The sequence below is a fragment of the Ranitomeya variabilis genome, chromosome 6 (genome assembly GCF_051348905.1).
Source record: "Ranitomeya variabilis isolate aRanVar5 chromosome 6, aRanVar5.hap1, whole genome shotgun sequence".
Lineage (NCBI taxonomy): Eukaryota > Metazoa > Chordata > Amphibia > Anura > Dendrobatidae > Ranitomeya > Ranitomeya variabilis.
In genome coordinates, this window is record NC_135237.1 from 82,350,093 (window position 1) to 82,369,459 (window position 19,367).

The 19,367-nt window shown below is 47.7% G+C and overlaps 1 protein-coding gene across 3 annotated transcripts in view; it reads right to left on the reverse strand.

Annotated features, from left to right (window-relative positions):
• Positions 1–19,367, reverse strand: part of LOC143781839 (ATP-dependent translocase ABCB1-like) — a 576,903-nt gene that overhangs the window by 208,031 nt on the left and 349,505 nt on the right. For all 3 annotated transcript variants that reach the window (XM_077268724.1, XM_077268723.1, XM_077268725.1), the window contains 2 exons: positions 8,566–8,676; positions 8,238–8,363 (listed from right to left, as the gene is read on the reverse strand). In XM_077268724.1, coding sequence (XP_077124839.1) covers positions 8,238–8,363; positions 8,566–8,676 — 237 coding nt within the window. The remainder of the gene's footprint in view (positions 1–8,237; positions 8,364–8,565; positions 8,677–19,367) is intronic.

The window sequence follows — 19,367 nt, forward strand, 5'->3', positions numbered from 1 at the left end:
GATTTGATTGCAGATCCGCAGGGTTTTTTGCTGCACAGAATTGCATCAAATCCGCAGTGTAGTGCAGAACAAATGTAAGTCTATGGGAACTGCAGACTTGTTGTGCACATGCTGCGGAAAAAGCCACACCGAAATGCAGCTTTTTTTTCCACAGCATGTCACTTTTGTGCGGAACTGCAGCGTTTCTGCACCCATAGACTTGTATTGAGTCGGGCACATCAACAACAAAACCGCAAATGTAAAAAAGATCTGCAATTTTGCTGCGGTTGTGGGTCCGAGAAACGCTGCAGTTCAGGAGGAGGGAAGTGTGTGGGCGGTGACTGTGTGCGTGCATGTGTGTGCGGGACTGTTCGGGTGTGTGCGGGACTGTTCGGGTGTGTGCGGGCTGTTCCGGTGTGTGCGGGGCTGTCAGAGTGTGTGCTGGACTGTTCGGGTGTGTGCAGGGCTATCAGGATGTGTGCAGGTCTGTGCAGGGGGTCTTTGGGGGTGAGTGTGTGTGCAGGCATCATCCTATGGGACTACAAGTACGCAGCATCCAATCTGCAGCTAATCTGGATGTAATTCGGACAGTGAACGCGCACCTTACACTAACTATACATCTATCAATAGATATATCTATCCATAGATATATCTATCCAGATATATCTATAGATAGATATATGAATACATAGATGTATGCATCTATAGATCTATCTATATGTAGATCTGTCTATCCATCTCATCCATCTATCTATCTGTCTATCTGTGTGTGTAATGGAGTGTGGGTCGGACAAATGTAAAAGAGGATGTTGGACAATAATGACATCACAAATCTTTATTTTTTTTAATCAATCATTTAATCATCTTTATTTAGCTTTCAAAAACGCCAAAAAACTTAATCAAAAACACATCAAAACTGCACCAAAAACTGAATCAAAACCGCACCAAAAACTACATCAAAACCGTGCAAAAACCGCACCAAAACCGCCAAAAAAACTGCACCAAAAAACGCATCAAAACCATGCAAAAAATGCACCAAAAACAGCATAAAAACCGCACCAAAAATTGCATAAAAAAACACATCAAAACTGTGCAAAAAAGCATGCAAAAACGCATCAAAACAACACCAAAATCTGAATCAAAAACTGAATCAAAACCGCACCAAAAACTACATCAAGGGTATGTGTACACGTATTCTTGAGCTCTGCGGATTTTTCCACAGCGGATTTGTGAAAACCGCAGGTAAAAGGCACTGCATTTTACCTGCGGATTTCCTGCGGAATTACTGCGGATTTACTGGTGTTTTTGTGCAGATTCCACTGCGGTTTTACAACTGCGGTTTTCTATTATGGAGCAGGTGTAAAACCGCTGAGGATTCCACACAAAGAATTGACATGTTGCGGAATGTAAACCGCTGTGTTTCTGCGTGTTTTTTTTCCGCAGCATGTGCACTGCAGATTGCATCTCCCATAGGTTTAAATTGTACTGTAAACGCATGGGAAACTGCTGCGGAAACGCTGCGGATCCGCAGCAAAATCAGCGACGTGAGAACATAGCCCAAAAACGCGCAAAAACCGCACCAAAAAATGCATCAAAATTGCACAGAAACTGCATTAAAAACGCATCAAAACGGTGCAAAAAATGCGCAAAAACGCATAAAAAATGCAGCTGCTTTTTCTGCCAGGAGATGCAAATTTTGTGCAGAAAATTCTGCACCCAAATCTGCAACGTCTGCACACAGCCTAAAACTGACCAGCCATTATGATTCTCCAGGTGATTACAAGTTCATAGACACCAAACATGTCTAGGTTATTTTTTATCTAAGTGGTTAAAAAAAAATTCCAAACTTTGCTAAAAAATAAATAATATAATTGCGCCATTTTTCGATACCCGTAGCGTCTATATTTTCTGAGATATCTGGTTGGATGAGGGCTAATGTTTTGCATGCAGAGCTAACTTTTTTATTGATACCACTTTTGTGCAGGTACGTTCTTTTGATCACTCGTTATTGCATTTTAATGCAATGTCGCGGCGACAAAAAAACCATAATTTTTGCTTTGATTTTTTTCTCGCTACGCCATTTAGTGATCAGGTTAATCCTTTTTTTTATTGAAAACAGCTGACATGTTGCGGCTTTGATGTGGGCTCACCGCCGGAGCCCACCTCAAAGCAGGGGATTCTGCCAGCTGACGTACTATTTCGTCAGCTGGCAGAAAGGAGTTAATGAACAATATGTTTCAGTTAAGAAAAAAATATTGCCAATATTTGCAGCCTGGGAAGGGCTGTCTGCGTAGCCTTTACTGGCTACTAACCCCTTCACCCCCGGAGCTTTTTCCGTTTTTTCATTTTCGTTTTTCGCTCCCCTCCTTCCCAGAGCCATAACTTTTTTATTTTTCTGTCAATATGGCCATGTGAGGGCTTTTTTTTTGCAGGACGAGATGTACTTTTGAACGACATCATTGGTGTTACCATGCCGTGTAACAGAAAACGGGAAAACACTGACCTGCCATTATGATTCTCCAGGTCATTACGAGTTCATAGACACCTACCATGTCAAGGTTATTTTTTATCTAAGTGGTGAAAAAAAATTCCAAAGTTTGCTAAAAAAAAAAAAATTGCGCGAATTTCCGATACCCGTAGCGTCTCCAATTTTCGTGATCTGGGGTCAGGTGAGGGCTTATTTTTTTGCGTGCCAAGCTGACGTTTTTAATGATACCATTTTGGTGCAGATACATTCTTTTGATCACCCGTTATTGCATTTTAATGCAATGTTGCGGCGACCAAAAAAACGTAATTTTGGCATTTTGATTTTTTTTTTCGCTAAGTCATTTAGCGATTAGGTTAATCCTTTGTTTTTATTGATAGATCCGCTCGCGCTCATTGCGCGCACATGTCAGCTGTACAAAACAGCTGACATGTCGCGGCTTTGAGGTGGGCTCACCGCCGAAGCCCACCTCAAAGCGGGGGATCTACCAGCTGATGTACTATTCCGTCAGCTGGCAGAAAGGGGTTAAAATAGGGGGACCCCCCAAAAAATGACATGGGGTCCCCCTATATTTTATAGCCAGAAAGGCTATGCAGACAGCTGCGGGCTGATATTCATAGCCTAGAGAGGGGGCATGGATATAGGCCCCCCAGCTACAAATACCAGCGCACAGCCGCCCCAGAAATGGCGCATCTGTGAGATGCGCCAATTCTGGCACTTAGCCTCTCTCTTCCCACTCCCGAGTGGCGGTGGGATATTGGGTAATAAGGGGTTAATGTCACCTTGCTATTGTAAGGTGACATTAAGCCCGGTTAATAATGGAGAGGCATCAATAAGACACCTATCCATTATTAATCCTACAGTAGTGAAAGGGTTAAAAAAAATTGACACAGCTAGAAAAAAGTATTTTAGTATTCTTAATTTAACCATACTTACCATACTCGATCGCCTGCAAAAAATTAAAAATAATAAACCGTATACTCACATTCTGCCATAGTCCAATTAATAACGAGTGTCCCACGACGTTCTCCCCTATAGAACAGTGACATCGGGCGATGTCACCACTCTATAGGCCCTACAGTGACACACTGACAGTAGACAATGGCCCCTGCTGTGTATCACTGAGGTTACCTTAGTTAAGAGTCTCACTTTATGGCATTGCTGCTTGGCAACTTTCTCACACAGCAGTGCCAGAAGTGAGACTAGGGACTATTTTCTCACAGGGGTGTAGGAATACATTGTGGGGAATACATTTTGGAAGGATACCCACCATCATTGTATTCCTGGAGCCTTTGGAGAGCAGTCGCATCAGCTGATGCTGATGCTCTCCACAGGAGATTATCGTGGGACATTCATTTTAATTAGATTTCTGCGGATCAGGGAGTATATTGTTTGTTTGTTATTTTAATATTTTTTACAGGAGACACTGGCTTCGGGGATCCAAGTGACAAGTGATGGTGAGTATGTACTCTATGTTATATGTACTGTATGTCTATATGTATGTTGTACAGTTGTGGCCAAAGTATTAACACCCCTGCAATTCTGTCAGATAATATTCAGTTTCTTCCTGAAAATGATTTGAAACACAAATTCTTTGTTATTATTATCTTCATTTAATTTGTCTTAAATGAAAAAACACAAAAAGAATTGTCCTAAAGCCAAATTGGATATAATTCCACACCAAACATAAAAAAGGGGGTGGACGAAAGTATTGGCACTGTTCGGAAAACCAAGTGATGCTTCTCTAATTTGTGTAATTAACAGCACCTGTAACTTACCTGTGGCAACTAACAGGTGTTGGCAATAACTAAATCACACTTGCAGCCAGTTGACATGGATTAAAGTTGACTCAACCTCTGTCCTGTGTCCTTGTGTGTACCACATTGAGCAAGAAGACCAAAGAACTGTCTGAGGACATGAGAAACCAAATTGTGAGGAAGCATGAGCAATCTCAAGGCTACAAGTCCATCTCCAAAGACCTGAATGTTCCTGTGTCTACCGTGCGCTGTGTCATCAAGAAGTTTAAAGCCCATGGCACTGTGGCTAACCTCCCTTGATGTGGACGGAAAAGAAAAATTGACAAGAGATTTCAATGCAAGATTGTGCGGATGTTGGATAAAGAATCTCGACTAACATCCAAACAAGATCAAGCTGCACTGCAGTCCGAGGGTACAACAGTGTAAACCCGTACTATCCGTCGGCATCTGAATGAAAAGGGACTGTATGGTAGCAGACCCAGGAAGACCCCACTTCTTACCCCGAGACATAAAAAAGCCAGGCTGGAGTTTGCAAAAACTTACCTGAAAAAGCCTAAACACATTTTGGAAAAATGTTCTCTGGTCAGATGAGACAAAAGTAGAGCTTTTTGGGCAAAGGCATCAACATAGAGTTTACAGGAGAAAAAAAGAGGCATTCAAAGAAAAGAACACGGTCCCTATAGTCAAACATGGCGGAGGTTCCCTGATGTTTTGGGGTTGCTTTGCTGGCTTTAGCACTGGAATGCTTGACCGTGTGCATGGCATTATGAAGTCTGAAGACTACCAACAAATTTTGCAGCATAATGTAGGGCCCAGTGTGAGAAAGCTGGGTCTCCCTCAGAGGTCATGGGTCTTCCAGCAGGACAATGACCCAAAACACACTTCAAAAAGCACTAGAAAATGGTTTGAGAGAAAGCACTGGAGACTTCTAAGGTGGCCAGCAATAAGTCCAGACCTGAATCTCATAGAACACCTGTGGAGAGATCTAAAAATGGCAGTTTGGAGAAGGCGCCCTTCAAATATCAGGGACCTGGAGCAGTTTGCCAAAGAAGAATGGTCTAAAATTCCAGCAGAGCATTGATGGTTACCGGAAGCGGTTGGTTGCAGTTATTTTGGCTAAGGCCGGCGTCACACTGGCGTTTTAAATGGCCGAGTGCAATGCGATAAAAAATCGCATTGCACTCGGACCAATGTTAACATATGGGGCAGCTCCCAGCAGCCGACTTTTTGTCGGCCGTTTTCTTCAGTCCGAGACAATCGCAGCATGCTGCGATTGTCTTGGACCGAGGAAAACTCTCAGCTCACTCGCACCCATATGAGCCTATGGGTGCGAGTGAGACAGCGCAAATCACTCGGATATCATCCGAGTGATGTGCGTTATAAGCGGACCCCAGCAATGGAGGAGATGGAGAAATTCATTTCTCCGCCTCCTCTGCAGCTGTGCTCCGATCCTCCCTGTGCGAGAACATCGGAGCACAGATGCATGACACTCGGCTCCTGCTCTGCTGCGAGCAGGAGCCGAGTGTCATTAGCATATCGCATCTGATGCTCTCACATCGAATGCAATACGCTAGTGTGATGTGTGATGCCAGCCTAAAGGTTGTGCAACCAAGTATTAGGCTAAGGGTACCAATACTTTTGTCTGGCCCATTTTTGGAGTTTTGTGTGAAATGATCAATGTTTTGCTTTTTGCTTCATTCTCTTTTGTGTTTTTTTCATTTAAGACAAATTAAATGAAGATAATAATACCAAAGAATTTGTGATTGCAATCATTTTCAGGAAGAAACTGAGTATTATCTGACAGAATTGCAGGGGTGTCAATACTTTTGGCCACAACTGTATGTATGTACTGTATGTGGCATGTTGTATGTTGCATGTCGTATGTTGCATGTTATACGTCGCATGTTGCATGTCACATGTTGCATGTCGCATGTTGCATGTCGCATGCTGCATGTTGCATGTCGTATGTTCATGTCGCACGTTGCATGTCGCACGTCACATGTTGCATGTCAAATGTTGCATGTCGCACGTCGCATGTCGCATGTTGCATGTCACATGGTGCATGTCGCATGTTGCACATCGCATGTCGCATGTCACATTACATGTTGCATGTCGCATATTGCATGTCACATGTTGCACGCCGCATGTCACATGTTGCATGTCGCATGTTGCATGTCACATGTTACAGTTGCATGTCACACGTTGCACGTCGCATGTCGCATTTTGCATGTCATATGTGACTTGTTGCATGTCGCATGTTGCATGTCGTATGTTGTATGTCTGTATGTATGTATGTTGTATGTATGTTGTATGTCTGTATGTTGTATGTATGTTGTATGTCTGTATGTTGTATGTACTGTATGTTGTATGCACTGTATATGTGTATGTGGTTTTTTTTACAATCAACACATTAGCCGGATGATAGGACTACTACTGTCCCATCATTGGCTAATGTGTCACTCACTGTCACTGTAGCAGGCATAGCCGGATGGGACTTGTAGTCCTATCGGACGATGCCTGCACACAGAGACACACACCAATGACCCCCCTGCCTGAGTATTATCTGACAGAATTGCAGGGGTGTCAATACTTTTGGCCACAACTGTATGTATGCACTGTATGTGGAATGTTGTATGTTGCATGTCTTATGTTGCATGTTACACATCGCATGTCGCATGTTGCATGTCACATGTTGCATGTCACATGTTGCATGTCGTATGTTGCATGTCGCACGTTGCATGTCACATGTTGCATGTCACATGTTGCATGTCGCATCATGTTGCATGTCGCCTGTCACATGTTGCATGTTACACATCGCATGTCGCATGTCACGTTACATGTTCCATATTGCATGTCACATGTTGCACGTCGTGTGTCACATGTTGCATGTCACATGTCGCATGTTGCACGTCGCATGTCACATGTTACAGTTGCATGTCACACGTTGGATGTCGCATGTTGCATGTTGCATGTCACATGTGACATGTTGCATGTCGCATGACGCATGGTGTATGTTGTATGTCTGTATGTATATATGTTGTATGTATGTTGTATGTTTGTATGTATGTTGTATGCACTGTATATGTGTATGTGTTTTATTTTTTACAATCAACACATTAGCCGGATGATAGGACTACTACTGTCCCATCATTGGCTAATGTGGGCAGCACGGTGGCGCAGTGGATAGCACAGCAGCCTTGCAGCGCTGGAGTCCTGGGTTCAAGCTCCACTAAGGACAACATCTGCAAAGAGTTTGTATGTTCTCTCCATGTTTGCGTGGGTTTCCTCCGGGTACTCCGGTTTCCTCCCACATTCCAAAGACATACTGATAGGGAATTTAGATTGTGAGCCCCAACGGGGACAGCGATGATAATGTGTGCAAACTGTAAAGCGCTGCGGAATATGTTAGCGCTATATAAAAATAAAGATTATTTATTTATAATGTGTCACTCACTGTCACTGTAGCAGGCATAGCCGGATGGGACTTGTAGTCCTATCAGATGATGCCTGCACACAGAGACACACACACCAATGACCCCCCACCCGAAGCAGTCAAAATTGATGTGACATCAGCAGAAATTAGCGGTGGCTGCAGCCTGGGGGTCACATGACTCAGACTCAGCCGCCGGCATAGCGCCGCTCACAGGCGAAAACGGCAACTGAAGGTATTTACAAAATTCATTAGGGGCCCTGGGGAATACATTGGGGGTTAATTGAAAGTAGTGGACAACCCCTTTAACTATGCCTTGGGGTCTACAAAATAAATGTATTTTCATTGCAATTTCAATTTGGACTAATTTAATTTGGACCATATCGAATCTACTGGTCAAATCAAGTGAATCTGCTCAAAATTAATGTGTTATCTCTGTGTACCGTCAGGTAAACAGCCAAAGTGCCTTTGTTGAACCTAGTGGCTAATTAAACCAGCAGTTTCACAGTTTGACCATCATAAACAGCAGACCAAGATAAAAAGGTGCGTACAAAAATGAATTGCCTATTAATAAATTAATTCCTACCTCGCCTTCTGTGGGATCATAAAGCCTCTGTAGCAACTGGATAACTGTGCTTTTCCCACAGCCACTCATGCCTACCAGAGCTATAGTCTTGCCAGCCGGTACTTTCAAGTTCAGACCGAGTAGAACCTACAAATATAAATGCAAATAAACATGCAATAATAATTATATTTCTTAATGACTAAAAAACATAATTGCATATTTATGGAGTTGGTTTGGTCACACTCCTCCCAATCAGCTGACATGTGCTGGAAAAGTTGCGAGCTCAACGTCAGAGCCCACATCCAACAAGGGGGGGGTCATAAAGGGTTTACAAAGGTACAAAACATACCTGTACATCTGGACGGGAAGGGTAAGCAAAATGAATATTTTTAAATTCAATATCTCCTATCAATTTCTCAGGCTTGTATCCCTCTGATGATCCACTGTCAATGAGGCGAGGCTATAGAAAAAAAAAACAGATATGTATCCTTTCTTAGAAGACAAAAATTCTAATAGCATTTGTAAACATTTGTAATTTTCTAGCTAAACTCCTGAAACACTTGTTATCTTTATTTATTCCTCTCTGCAGGATTCAGCCAAGCCCTGTAAGGTTGTGGGGGAAATTGGTGTGTGTACTTGGGGGGTTCACTTAGGCCTCCTTCACATGTCCATGTTTCCAGTACATGTTGTATCCGTTTTTTTCACAGATACCACACGTACCCATTATGATCTATAGTGCTATGCACATTTCCATTACAGTGTGGTATCTCCGTGACGCCTCATTTATCTGTGGGCTACAAAGTGCTTTTGAGACTTCCATTCACCATTTTTGCTGTGTGTTACCCTAGCTCTAAATACTATTTTGGGGTAAAAAAATAAAACTAGATGGGCATTTCCTGAAGGAAATACATGGTGCTTGAACAGTGCTGCCAGCTTTACAGCAGCACGTACTTTTCACACACAGGACCGGGGGCCACTTACTTTTCACACACAGGACCGGGGGGCACTTACTTTTCACACACAGGACTGGGAGGCACTTGCTTTTCACACACGGGACCAGTGGGGGCACTTACTTTTCACACACGGGACCGGGGGGGCACTTACTTTTCACACACGGGACCGGGGGGCACTTACTTTTCACACACGAGTCCGGCGGCACTTACTTTTCACACACGGACTGGGGGGCACTTACTTTTCACACACGGGACCGGGGGGCACTTACTTTTCACACACAGGACAGGGGGGCACTTACTTCTCACACACGGGATCGGGGGGCACTTACTTCTCACACATGGGACCGGGGGGCACTTACTTTTCACACACGGGACCGGGGGGCACTTACTTTTCACACACGGGACCAGGGGGCACTTACTTTTCACACAGGACAGGGGGGCACTTACTTTTCACACACGGGATCGGGGGGCACTTACCTCTCACACACGGGACCGGGGGGCACTTACTTTTCACACACGGGACCGGGGGGCACTTACTTTTCACACACGAGACCGTGGGCACTTACTTTTCACACACGGACTGGGGGGCACTTACTTTTCACACACAGGACCGGGGGGCACTTACTTTTCACACACGGGACCGGGGGGGACTTACTTTTCACACATGGGACTGGAGGGCACTTACTTTTCACACACTGGACCGGGGGGCACTTACTTTTCACACACGGGACTGGGGGGCACTTACTTTTCGCACACGGGACCGGGGGGCACTTGCTTTTCACACACGGGACCGGGGGGCACTTACTTTTCACACACGGGACCGGGGGGGCACTTACTTTTCACACACGGGACCGGGGGGCACTTACTTTTCACACATGGGACCGGGGGGCACTTACTTTTCACACACAGGACCGGTGGGGCACTTACTTTTCACACATGGGACCGGGGGGGGCACTTACTTTTCACACACGGGATCGGAGGGTGTCATAGTCACTTTATTCTGATGTTTGACTTTGATAAATGATCATGTCCTAAATTGGACACCATACATTTGCATAGCTGCCATCTATGGAAGGTCAAGTTGGGGGTCATGGAAAGGTCGCTGTTGTGAATTTGCTTTTTGCTCCCTCTAGTGGTTACTAGTTTTTTGACTCTGGTTTTTCTGTCATTCCTTTTATCCGCACCTGGGTCGTTAGTTAGGGGTGTTGCTATATAAGCTCCCTGGACCTTCAGTTCAATGCCTGGCAACGTAGTTATCAGAGCTAGTCTGCTGTGCTCTTGTCTACTGATCCTGGTTACAGTTATATCAGCTAAGTCTGCCTTTTGCTTTTTGCTATTTGTTTTGGTTTTGTATTTTTGTCCAGCTTGTTCCAAATCTACATCCTGACCTTTGCTGTAAGCTCTAGGGGGCTGGTGTTCTCCCCCCGGACCGTTAGACGGTTCGGGGGTTCTTGAATTTCCAGTGTGGATTTTGATAGGGTTTTTGTTGACCATATAAGTTACCTTTCTTTATTCTGCTATCAGTAAGCGGGCCTCTCTGTGCTAAACCTGGTTCATTTCTGTGTTTGTCATTTCCTCTTACCTCACCGTCATTATTTGTGGGGGGCTTCTATCCAGCTTTGGGGTCCCCTTCTCTGGAGGCAAGAAAGGTCTTTGTTTTCCTCTACTAGGGGTAGCTAGATTCTCCGGCTGGCGCGTGTCATCTAGAATCAACGTAGGAATGATCCCCGGCTACTTCTAGTGTTGGCGTTAGGAGTAGATATATGGTCAACCCAGTTACCACTGCCCTATGAGCTGGATTTTTGTATTCTGCAGACTTCCACGTTCCTCTGAGACCCTCGCCATTGGGGTCATAACAGTTTGCCAGGCCAGTATTAAATGTTTAATGCATTGCAGAAGAGGGATTATAAGAAAGAAGATTCTGAGGTTTTTTTTTTTTTTTTTTTTTTTTCTGCTTCCCCTTTACCTCAGAGTGGCTATGCTTGCTGCAGACATGAATGTCCAGACCTTGATTACAAGTGTGGACCAGCTGGCTACTCGTGTGCAGGGCATACAAGACTATGTTATCAGAAATCCTATGTCAGAACCTAAAATACCGATTCCTGAACTGTTTTCCGGAGACAGGTTTAAGTTTAGGAATTTCGTGAATAATTGTAAATTGTTTTTGTCCCTGAGACCCTGTTCATCTGGAGATTCTGCTCAGCAAGTAAAAATTGTTATTTCGTTCTTACGGGGCGACCCTCAGGATTGGGCTTTTTCGCTGGCACCAGGAGATCCGGCATTGGCTGATCTTGATGCGTTTTTTCTGGCGCTCGGTTTACTTTATGAGGAACCCAATCTTGAGATTCAGGCAGAAAAGGCCTTGCTGTCTATGTCTCAGGGGCAGGACGAGGCTGAAGTGTATTGCCAAAAATTTCGGAAATGGTCCGTGCTGACACATTGGAACGAGTGTGCACTGGCCGCTAATTTTAGAAATGGCCTTTCTGAAGCCATTAAGAATGTTATGGTGGGTTTTCCCATTCCCACAGGTCTGAATGATACTATGGCACTGGCTATTCAAATTGACCGGCGGTTGCGGGAGCGCAAAACCGCAAATTCCCTCATGGTGTTGTCTGAACAGACACCTAATTCGGTGCAATGTGATAGAAAAACCGCAAATTCCCTCATGGTGTTGTCTGAACAGACACCTGATTTAATGCAATGTGATAGAATCCTGACTAGAAATGAGCGGAAAATTCATAGACGCCGGAATGGCTTGTGCTACTACTGTGGTGATTCTACACATGTTATCTCAGCATGCTCTAAACGTATAGCTAAGGTTGTTAGTCCTGTCACCGTTGGTAATTTGCAACCTAAATTTATTCTGTCTGTAACTTTGATTTGCTCACTGTCATCTTATCCTGTCATGGCGTTTGTAGATTCAGGTGCTGCCCTGAGTCTCATGGATCTCTCATTTGCTAAGCGCTGTGGTTTTACTCTTGAACCATTAGAAAATCCTATTCCTCTTAGGGGTATTGATGCTACACCATTGGCAGCAAATAAACCGCAGTATTGGACACAGGTTACCATGTGCATGACTCCTGAACACCGCGAGGTGATACGTTTCCTGGTTTTACATAAAATGCATGATTTGGTTGTTTTAGGGCTGCCATGGTTACAGACCCATAATCCAGTCTTGGACTGGAAGGCTATGTCAGTCTCAAGTTGGGGCTGTCGTGGTATTCATGGGGATTCCCTGCCTGTGTCTATTGCTTCTTCTACGCCTTCGGAAGTTCCGGAGTATTTGTCTGATTATCAGGATGTCTTCAGTGAGTCTGAGTCCAGTGCACTGCCTCCTCATAGGGACTGTGACTGTGCTATAGATTTGATCCCAGGCAGTAAATTTCCTAAGGGAAGACTGTTTAATCTGTCGGTACCTGAACATACCGCTATGCGTTCATATATCAAGGAGTCTCTGGAGAAAGGACATATTCGTCCGTCTTCTTCCCCTCTTGGTGCGGGATTCTTTTTTGTGGCAAAAAAGGACGGATCTTTGAGACCTTGTATTGATTATCGGCTTTTAAATAAGATCACTGTCAAATTTCAGTATCCTTTACCGCTGTTGTCTGACTTGTTTGCCCGGATTAAGGGTGCCAAGTGGTTCACCAAGATAGACCTTCGTGGTGCGTACAACCTTGTGCGCATTAAGCAAGGTGATGAATGGAAAACCGCATTCAATACGCCCGAAGGTCATTTTGAGTACTTGGTGATGCCTTTTGGGCTCTCCAATGCGCCTTCAGTTTTTCAGTCCTTTATGCATGACATTTTCCGGAAGTATCTGGATAAATTTTTGATTGTTTATCTGGATGATATTTTGGTTTTTTCTGATAATTGGGATTCGCATGTGGAGCAGGTCAGGTTGGTCTTTAAAATTTTGCGTGAAAATTCTTTGTTTGTCAAGGGCTCAAAGTGTCTCTTTGGTGTACAGAAGGTTCCCTTTTTGGGGTTCATTTTTTCCCCTTCTGCTGTGGAGATGGACCCAGTCAAGGTCCGAGCTATTCTTGATTGGACTCAGCCCTCGTCAGTTAAGAGTCTTCAGAAGTTCTTGGGCTTCGCTAACTTCTACCGTCGTTTTATCGCTAATTTTTCTAGCATTGTGAAACCTTTGACGGATATGACCAAGAAGGGCTCCGATGTAGCTAACTGGGCTCCTGCTGCCGTGGAGGCTTTCCAGGAGTTGAAACGCCGGTTTACTTCGGCGCCTGTTTTGTGCCAGCCTGACGTCTCACTTCCCTTTCAGGTTGAGGTGGATGCTTCGGAGATTGGGGCAGGGGCCGTTTTGTCGCAGAGAGGCCCTGGTTGCTCTGTTATGAAACCTTGTGCCTTTTTCTCTAGGAAGTTTTCGCCTGCCGAGCGAAATTATGATGTGGGCAATCGGGAGTTGTTGGCCATGAAATGGGCATTTGAGGAGTGGCGTCATTGGCTCGAGGGTGCTAAGCATCGTGTGGTGGTCTTGACTGATCACAAAAATCTGATGTATCTCGAGTCTGCTAAACGCCTTAATCCGAGACAGGCCCGCTGGTCATTGTTTTTCTCCCGCTTTGATTTTGTTGTCTCGTATTTACCAGGTTCAAAGAATGTGAAGGCCGATGCTCTTTCTAGGAGCTTTGTGCCTGATGCTCCTGGAGTCGCTGATCCTGTTGGTATTCTTAAAGATGGAGTTATCTTGTCAGCTATTTCTCCGGATCTGCGACGTGTGTTGCAGAGATTTCAGGCTGATAGGCCTGAGTCTTGTCCACCTGACAGACTGTTTGTCCCGGATAAGTGGACCAGCAGAGTCATTTCCGAGGTTCATTCCTCGGTGTTGGCAGGTCACCCGGGAATTTTTGGCACCAGAGATCTGGTGGCCAGGTCCTTTTGGTGGCCTTCCTTGTCAAGGGATGTGCGGTCATTTGTGCAGTCCTGTGGGACTTGTGCTCGAGCTAAGCCTTGCTGTTCTCGTGCCAGCGGTTTGCTCTTGCCTTTGCCTGTCCCGAAGAGACCTTGGACACATATCTCCATGGATTTCATTTCTGATCTTCCGCTATCTCAGGGCATGTCCGTTATCTGGGTGATATGTGATCGCTTCTCCAAGATGGTCCATTTGGTTCCTTTGCCTAAGCTGCCTTCCTCTTCTGATCTGGTTCCTGTGTTTTTCCAGAACGTGGTTCGTTTGCACGGCATCCCTGAGAATATTGTGTCAGACAGAGGATCCCAGTTCGTTTCCAGGTTCTGGCGATCCTTTTGTAGTAGGATGGGCATTGATTTGTCGTTTTCGTCTGCTTTCCATCCTCAGACTAATGGACAGACGGAGCGAACCAATCAGACTTTGGAGGCTTATTTGAGGTGTTTTGTCTCTGCTGATCAGGACGATTGGGTGACATTCTTGCCGTTGGCTGAGTTTGCCCTTAATAATCGGGCTAGTTCCGCCACCTTGGTTTCGCCTTTTTTCTGCAACTCTGGTTTCCATCCTCGCTTTTCTTCGGGTCATGTGGAGCCTTCTGACTGTCCTGGGGTGGATTCTGTGGTGGATAGGTTGCAGCAGATCTGGAATCATGTGGTGGACAACTTGAAGTTGTCACAGGAGAAGGCTCAGCGCTTTGCCAACCGCCGCCGCGGTGTGGGTCCCCGACTACGCGTTGGGGATTTGGTATGGCTTTCTTCCCGCTTTGTTCCTATGAAGGTCTCCTCTCCCAAATTTAAACCTCGTTTTATTGGGCCTTACAAGATATTGGAAATCCTTAATCCTGTATCTTTTTGTCTGGATCTTCCTGTGTCGTTTGCTATTCACAATGTATTTCATAGGTCCTTGTTGCGGCGGTACATTGTGCCTGTAGTTCCTTCTGCTGAGCCTCCTGCTCCGGTGTTGGTTGAGGGCGAGTTGGAGTACGTGGTGGAGAAGATCTTGGATTCTCGCCTCTCCAGGCGGAGGCTTCAGTACCTGGTCAAGTGGAAGGGCTATGGTCAGGAGGATAATTCCTGGGTGGTCGCCTCTGATGTTCATGCGGCCGATTTAGTTCGTGCCTTTCATGCCGCTCATCCTGATCGCCCTGGTGGTCGTGGTGAGGGTTCGGTGACCCCTCACTAAGGGGGGGGTACTGTTGTGAATTTGCTTTTTGCTCCCTCTAGTGGTTACTAGTTTTTTGACTCTGGTTTTTCTGTCATTCCTTTTATCCGCACCTGGGTCGTTAGTTAGGGTTGTTGCTATATAAGCTCCCTGGACCTTCAGTTCAATGCCTGGCAACGTAGTTATCAGAGCTAGTCTGCTGTGCTCTTGTCTACTGATCCTGGTTACAGTTATATCAGCTAAGTCTGCCTTTTGCTTTTTGCTATTTGTTTTGGTTTTGTATTTTTGTCCAGCTTGTTCCAAATCTACATCCTGACCTTTGCTGTAAGCTCTAGGGGGCTGGTGTTCTCCCCCCGGACCGTTAGACGGTTCGGGGGTTCTTGAATTTCCAGTGTGGATTTTGATAGGGTTTTTGTTGACCATATAAGTTACCTTTCTTTATTCTGCTATCAGTAAGCGGGCCTCTCTGTGCTAAACCTGGTTCATTTCTGTGTTTGTCATTTCCTCTTACCTCACCGTCATTATTTGTGGGGGGCTTCTATCCAGCTTTGGGGTCCCCTTCTCTGGAGGCAAGAAAGGTCTTTGTTTTCCTCTACTAGGGGTAGCTAGATTCTCCGGCTGGCGCGTGTCATCTAGAATCAACGTAGGAATGATCCCCGGCTACTTCTAGTGTTGGCGTTAGGAGTAGATATATGGTCAACCCAGTTACCACTGCCCTATGAGCTGGATTATTGTATTCTGCAGACTTCCACGTTCCTCTGAGACCCTCGCCATTGGGGTCATAACAGGTCGCCATTAATTCCTATAGGAATTTTTTTTAAAAAATGTGATTTTTTTAAAAACTACAAATTGGATCGACTCCAAAAGTACATAGCACACCTGTCCCCACCGAGGGCTTCGAAACGCCACCTGAATGGGGTCTCTGTGCTGAGCGGTTTGGGCCGCATTAATTGTGGAAAACGCAGAGAAGAATAAACTAGATTGGTATTTCCTGAAGGAACTACAGATAGTGCTTTGGAATGGTGCCCGGTCTGCCCCTGCAAGACTTTCAAACTTGGGTGCCCCTCAGGCGCTGGTTTCGTAGTTGTAGCCCCTCAGGGTTGAGGATTTGGTGGGCTGGGCACCTCAGGGTCCGATTTGGTGGGCGGGGTCACTCTGGGACCGATTTGGTGGGCGGGGTCACTCTGGGTCCAATTTGGTGGGCGGGGTAACTCAGGGTCCAATTTGGTGGGTGGGGTCACTCAGGGTCCGATTTGGTGGGCAGGGTCACTCTGGGTCCGATTTGGTGGGTGGAGCCACTCGGGGTCCGATTTGGTGGGCGGGGCCACTTGGGGTCCGATTTGGTGGGCGGGGCCACTCGGGGTCCAATTTGGTGGGCGGGGCACCTTGGGGTCCGATTTGGTGGGCGGGTTCACTCTGGGTCCGATTTGGTGGGCGGGGTCACTCTGGGTCCGATTTGGTGGGCGGGGCCACTCTGGGTCCGATTTGGTGGGCGGGGTCACTCTGGGTCCAATTTGGTGGGTGGAGCCACTCTGGGTCCAATTTGGTGGGCGGGGCACCTCAGGGTCCGATTTGGTGGGTGGGGTCACTCTGGGTCAGATTTTAATCGGCGGGGTCACTCTGGGTCCGATTTGGTGGGCGGGGCCACTCGGGGTCCGATTTGGTGGGCGGGGCCACTCGGGGTCCGATTTCGTGGGCGGGGCCACTCGGGGTCTGATTTGGTGGGTGGGGCACCTTGGGGTCCGATTTGGTGGGCGGGGTCACTCTGGGACCGATTTGGTGGGCGGGGTCACTCTGGGTCCAATTTGGTGGGTGGGGTAACTCAGGGTCCAATTTGGTGGGTGGGGTCACTCAGGGTCCGATTTGGTGGGCGGGGTCACTCTGGGTCCGATTTGGTGGGTGGAGCCACTCGGGGTCCGATTTGGTGGGTGGGGTCACTCAGGGTCTGATTTGGTGGGCGGGGCCTCTCGGGGTCCGATATGGTGGGCGGGGCCACTTGGGGTCCGATTTGGTGGGCGGGGCCACTCGGGGTCCGATTTGGTGGGCGGTGTCACTCTGGGTCCAATTTGGTGGGTGGAGCCACTCTGGGTCCAATTTGGTGGGCGGGGCACCTCAGGGTCCGATTTGGTGGGTGGGGTCACTCTGGGTCAGATTTTAATCGGCGGGGCACCTCAGGGTCCGATTTGGTGGGTGGGGTCACTCTGGGTCAGATTTTAATCGGCGGGGTCACTCTGGGTCCGATTTGGTGGGCGGGGCCACTCGGGGTCCGATTTGGTGGGCGGGGCCACTCGGGGTCCGATTTCGTGGGCGGGGCCACTCTGGGTCTGATTTGGTGGGTGGGGCACCTCGGGGTCCGATTTGGTGGGCGGGTTCACTCTGGGACCGAATTGGTGGGCGGGGTCACTCTGGGTCCGATTTGGTGGGCGGGGTCACTCTGGGTCCGATTTGGTGGGTGGGGTCACTCAGGGTCCGATTTGGTGGGCGGAGCCACTCTGGGTCTGATTTGGTGGGCGGGGCACCTCAGGGTCCAATTTGGTGGGCGGGGTCATTCTGGGTCCGATTTGGTGGGTGGGGTCACTCAGGGTCTGATTTGGTGGGCGGGGCCTCTCGGGGTCCGATATGGTGGGTGGGGTCACTCAGGGTCTGATTTGGTGGGCGGGGCCTCTCGGGGTCCGATATGGTGGGTGGGGCCACTCGGGGTCCGATTTGGTGGGCGGGGCCACTCGGGGTCCGATTTGTTGGGCGGGGCACCTTGGGGTCCGATTTGGTGGGCGGGTTCACTCTGGGTCCGATTTGGTGGGCGGGGTCACTCTGGTCCGATTTGGTGGGCGGGGCCACTCTGGGTCCGATTTGGTGGGCGGGGTCACTCTGGGTCCAATTTGGTGGGTGGAGCCACTTTGGGTCCAATTTGGTGGGCGGGGCACCTCAGGGTCCGATTTGGTGGGTGGGGTCACTCTGGGTCAGATTTTAATCGGCGGGGTCACTCTGGGTCCGATTTGGTGGGCGGGGCCACTCAGGGTCCGATTTGGTGGGCGGGGCCACTCGGGGTCCGATTTCGTGGGCGGGGCCACTCGGGGTCTGATTTGGTGGGTGGGGCACCTCGGGGTCCGATTTGGTGGGCGGGTTCACTCTGGGACCGAATTGGTGGGCGGGGTCACTCTGGGTCCGATTTGGTGGGCGGGGTCACTCTGGGTCCGATTTGGTGGGTGGGGTCACTCAGGGTCCGATTTGGTGGGCGGAGCCACTCTGGGTCTGATTTGGTGGGCGGGGCACCTCAGGGTCCAATTTGGTGGGCGGGGTCATTCTGGGTCCGATTTGGTGGGCGGGGTCACTCTGGGTCCGATTTGGTGGGCGTGGTCACTTTGGGTCCGATTCGGTGGGCACGGTCACTTTGTCCGATTCGGTGGGCGTGGTCACTCTGGGTCCGATTCGGTGAGCGGGGTCACTCTGGGTCCGATTCGATGGGCGGGGCCTTACATTACAGTCTGCCTATGGGGGGTGCTGCCTTACATTACAGTCTGCCTATGAGGGTGCTTCCTTACATTACAGTCTGCCTATGGGGGTTGCTGTCTTATATTACAGTCTGTCTATTGGGGGTGCCTTACATTACAGTCTGCCTATGAGGGTGCTTCCTTACATTACAGTCTGCCTATGGGGGGTTGCTGCCTTATATTATAGTCTGTCTATTGGGGGTGCCTTACATTACAGTCTGCCTATTGGGGGTGCCTTACATTACAGTCTGCCTATGGGGGGTGCTGCCTTACATTACAGACTGCCTATGGGGTTTGCTGCCTTGCCTTACAGTTTGCCTATGGGGTGCTGCCTTACATTACAGTCTGCTAATGGGGGGTGCTGACTTACATTACAGTCTGTCTCTGGGGGGTGCTGCCTAACATTACAGTCTGCCTAAGGGAGGTGCTGCTTTACATTACAGTCTGCCTATGGGGGTGCTGCCTTACATTACAGTCTGCCTATAGGGTGGTGCTGCCTTACATTACAGTCTGCCTATTGGGGATGCTGCCATACATTGCAGTCTGCCTATTCAGGGGGTGCTGCCTTACATTACTGTCAGCCTATGGGGGTGCCTTACATTACAGTCTGCCTATGGGGGTG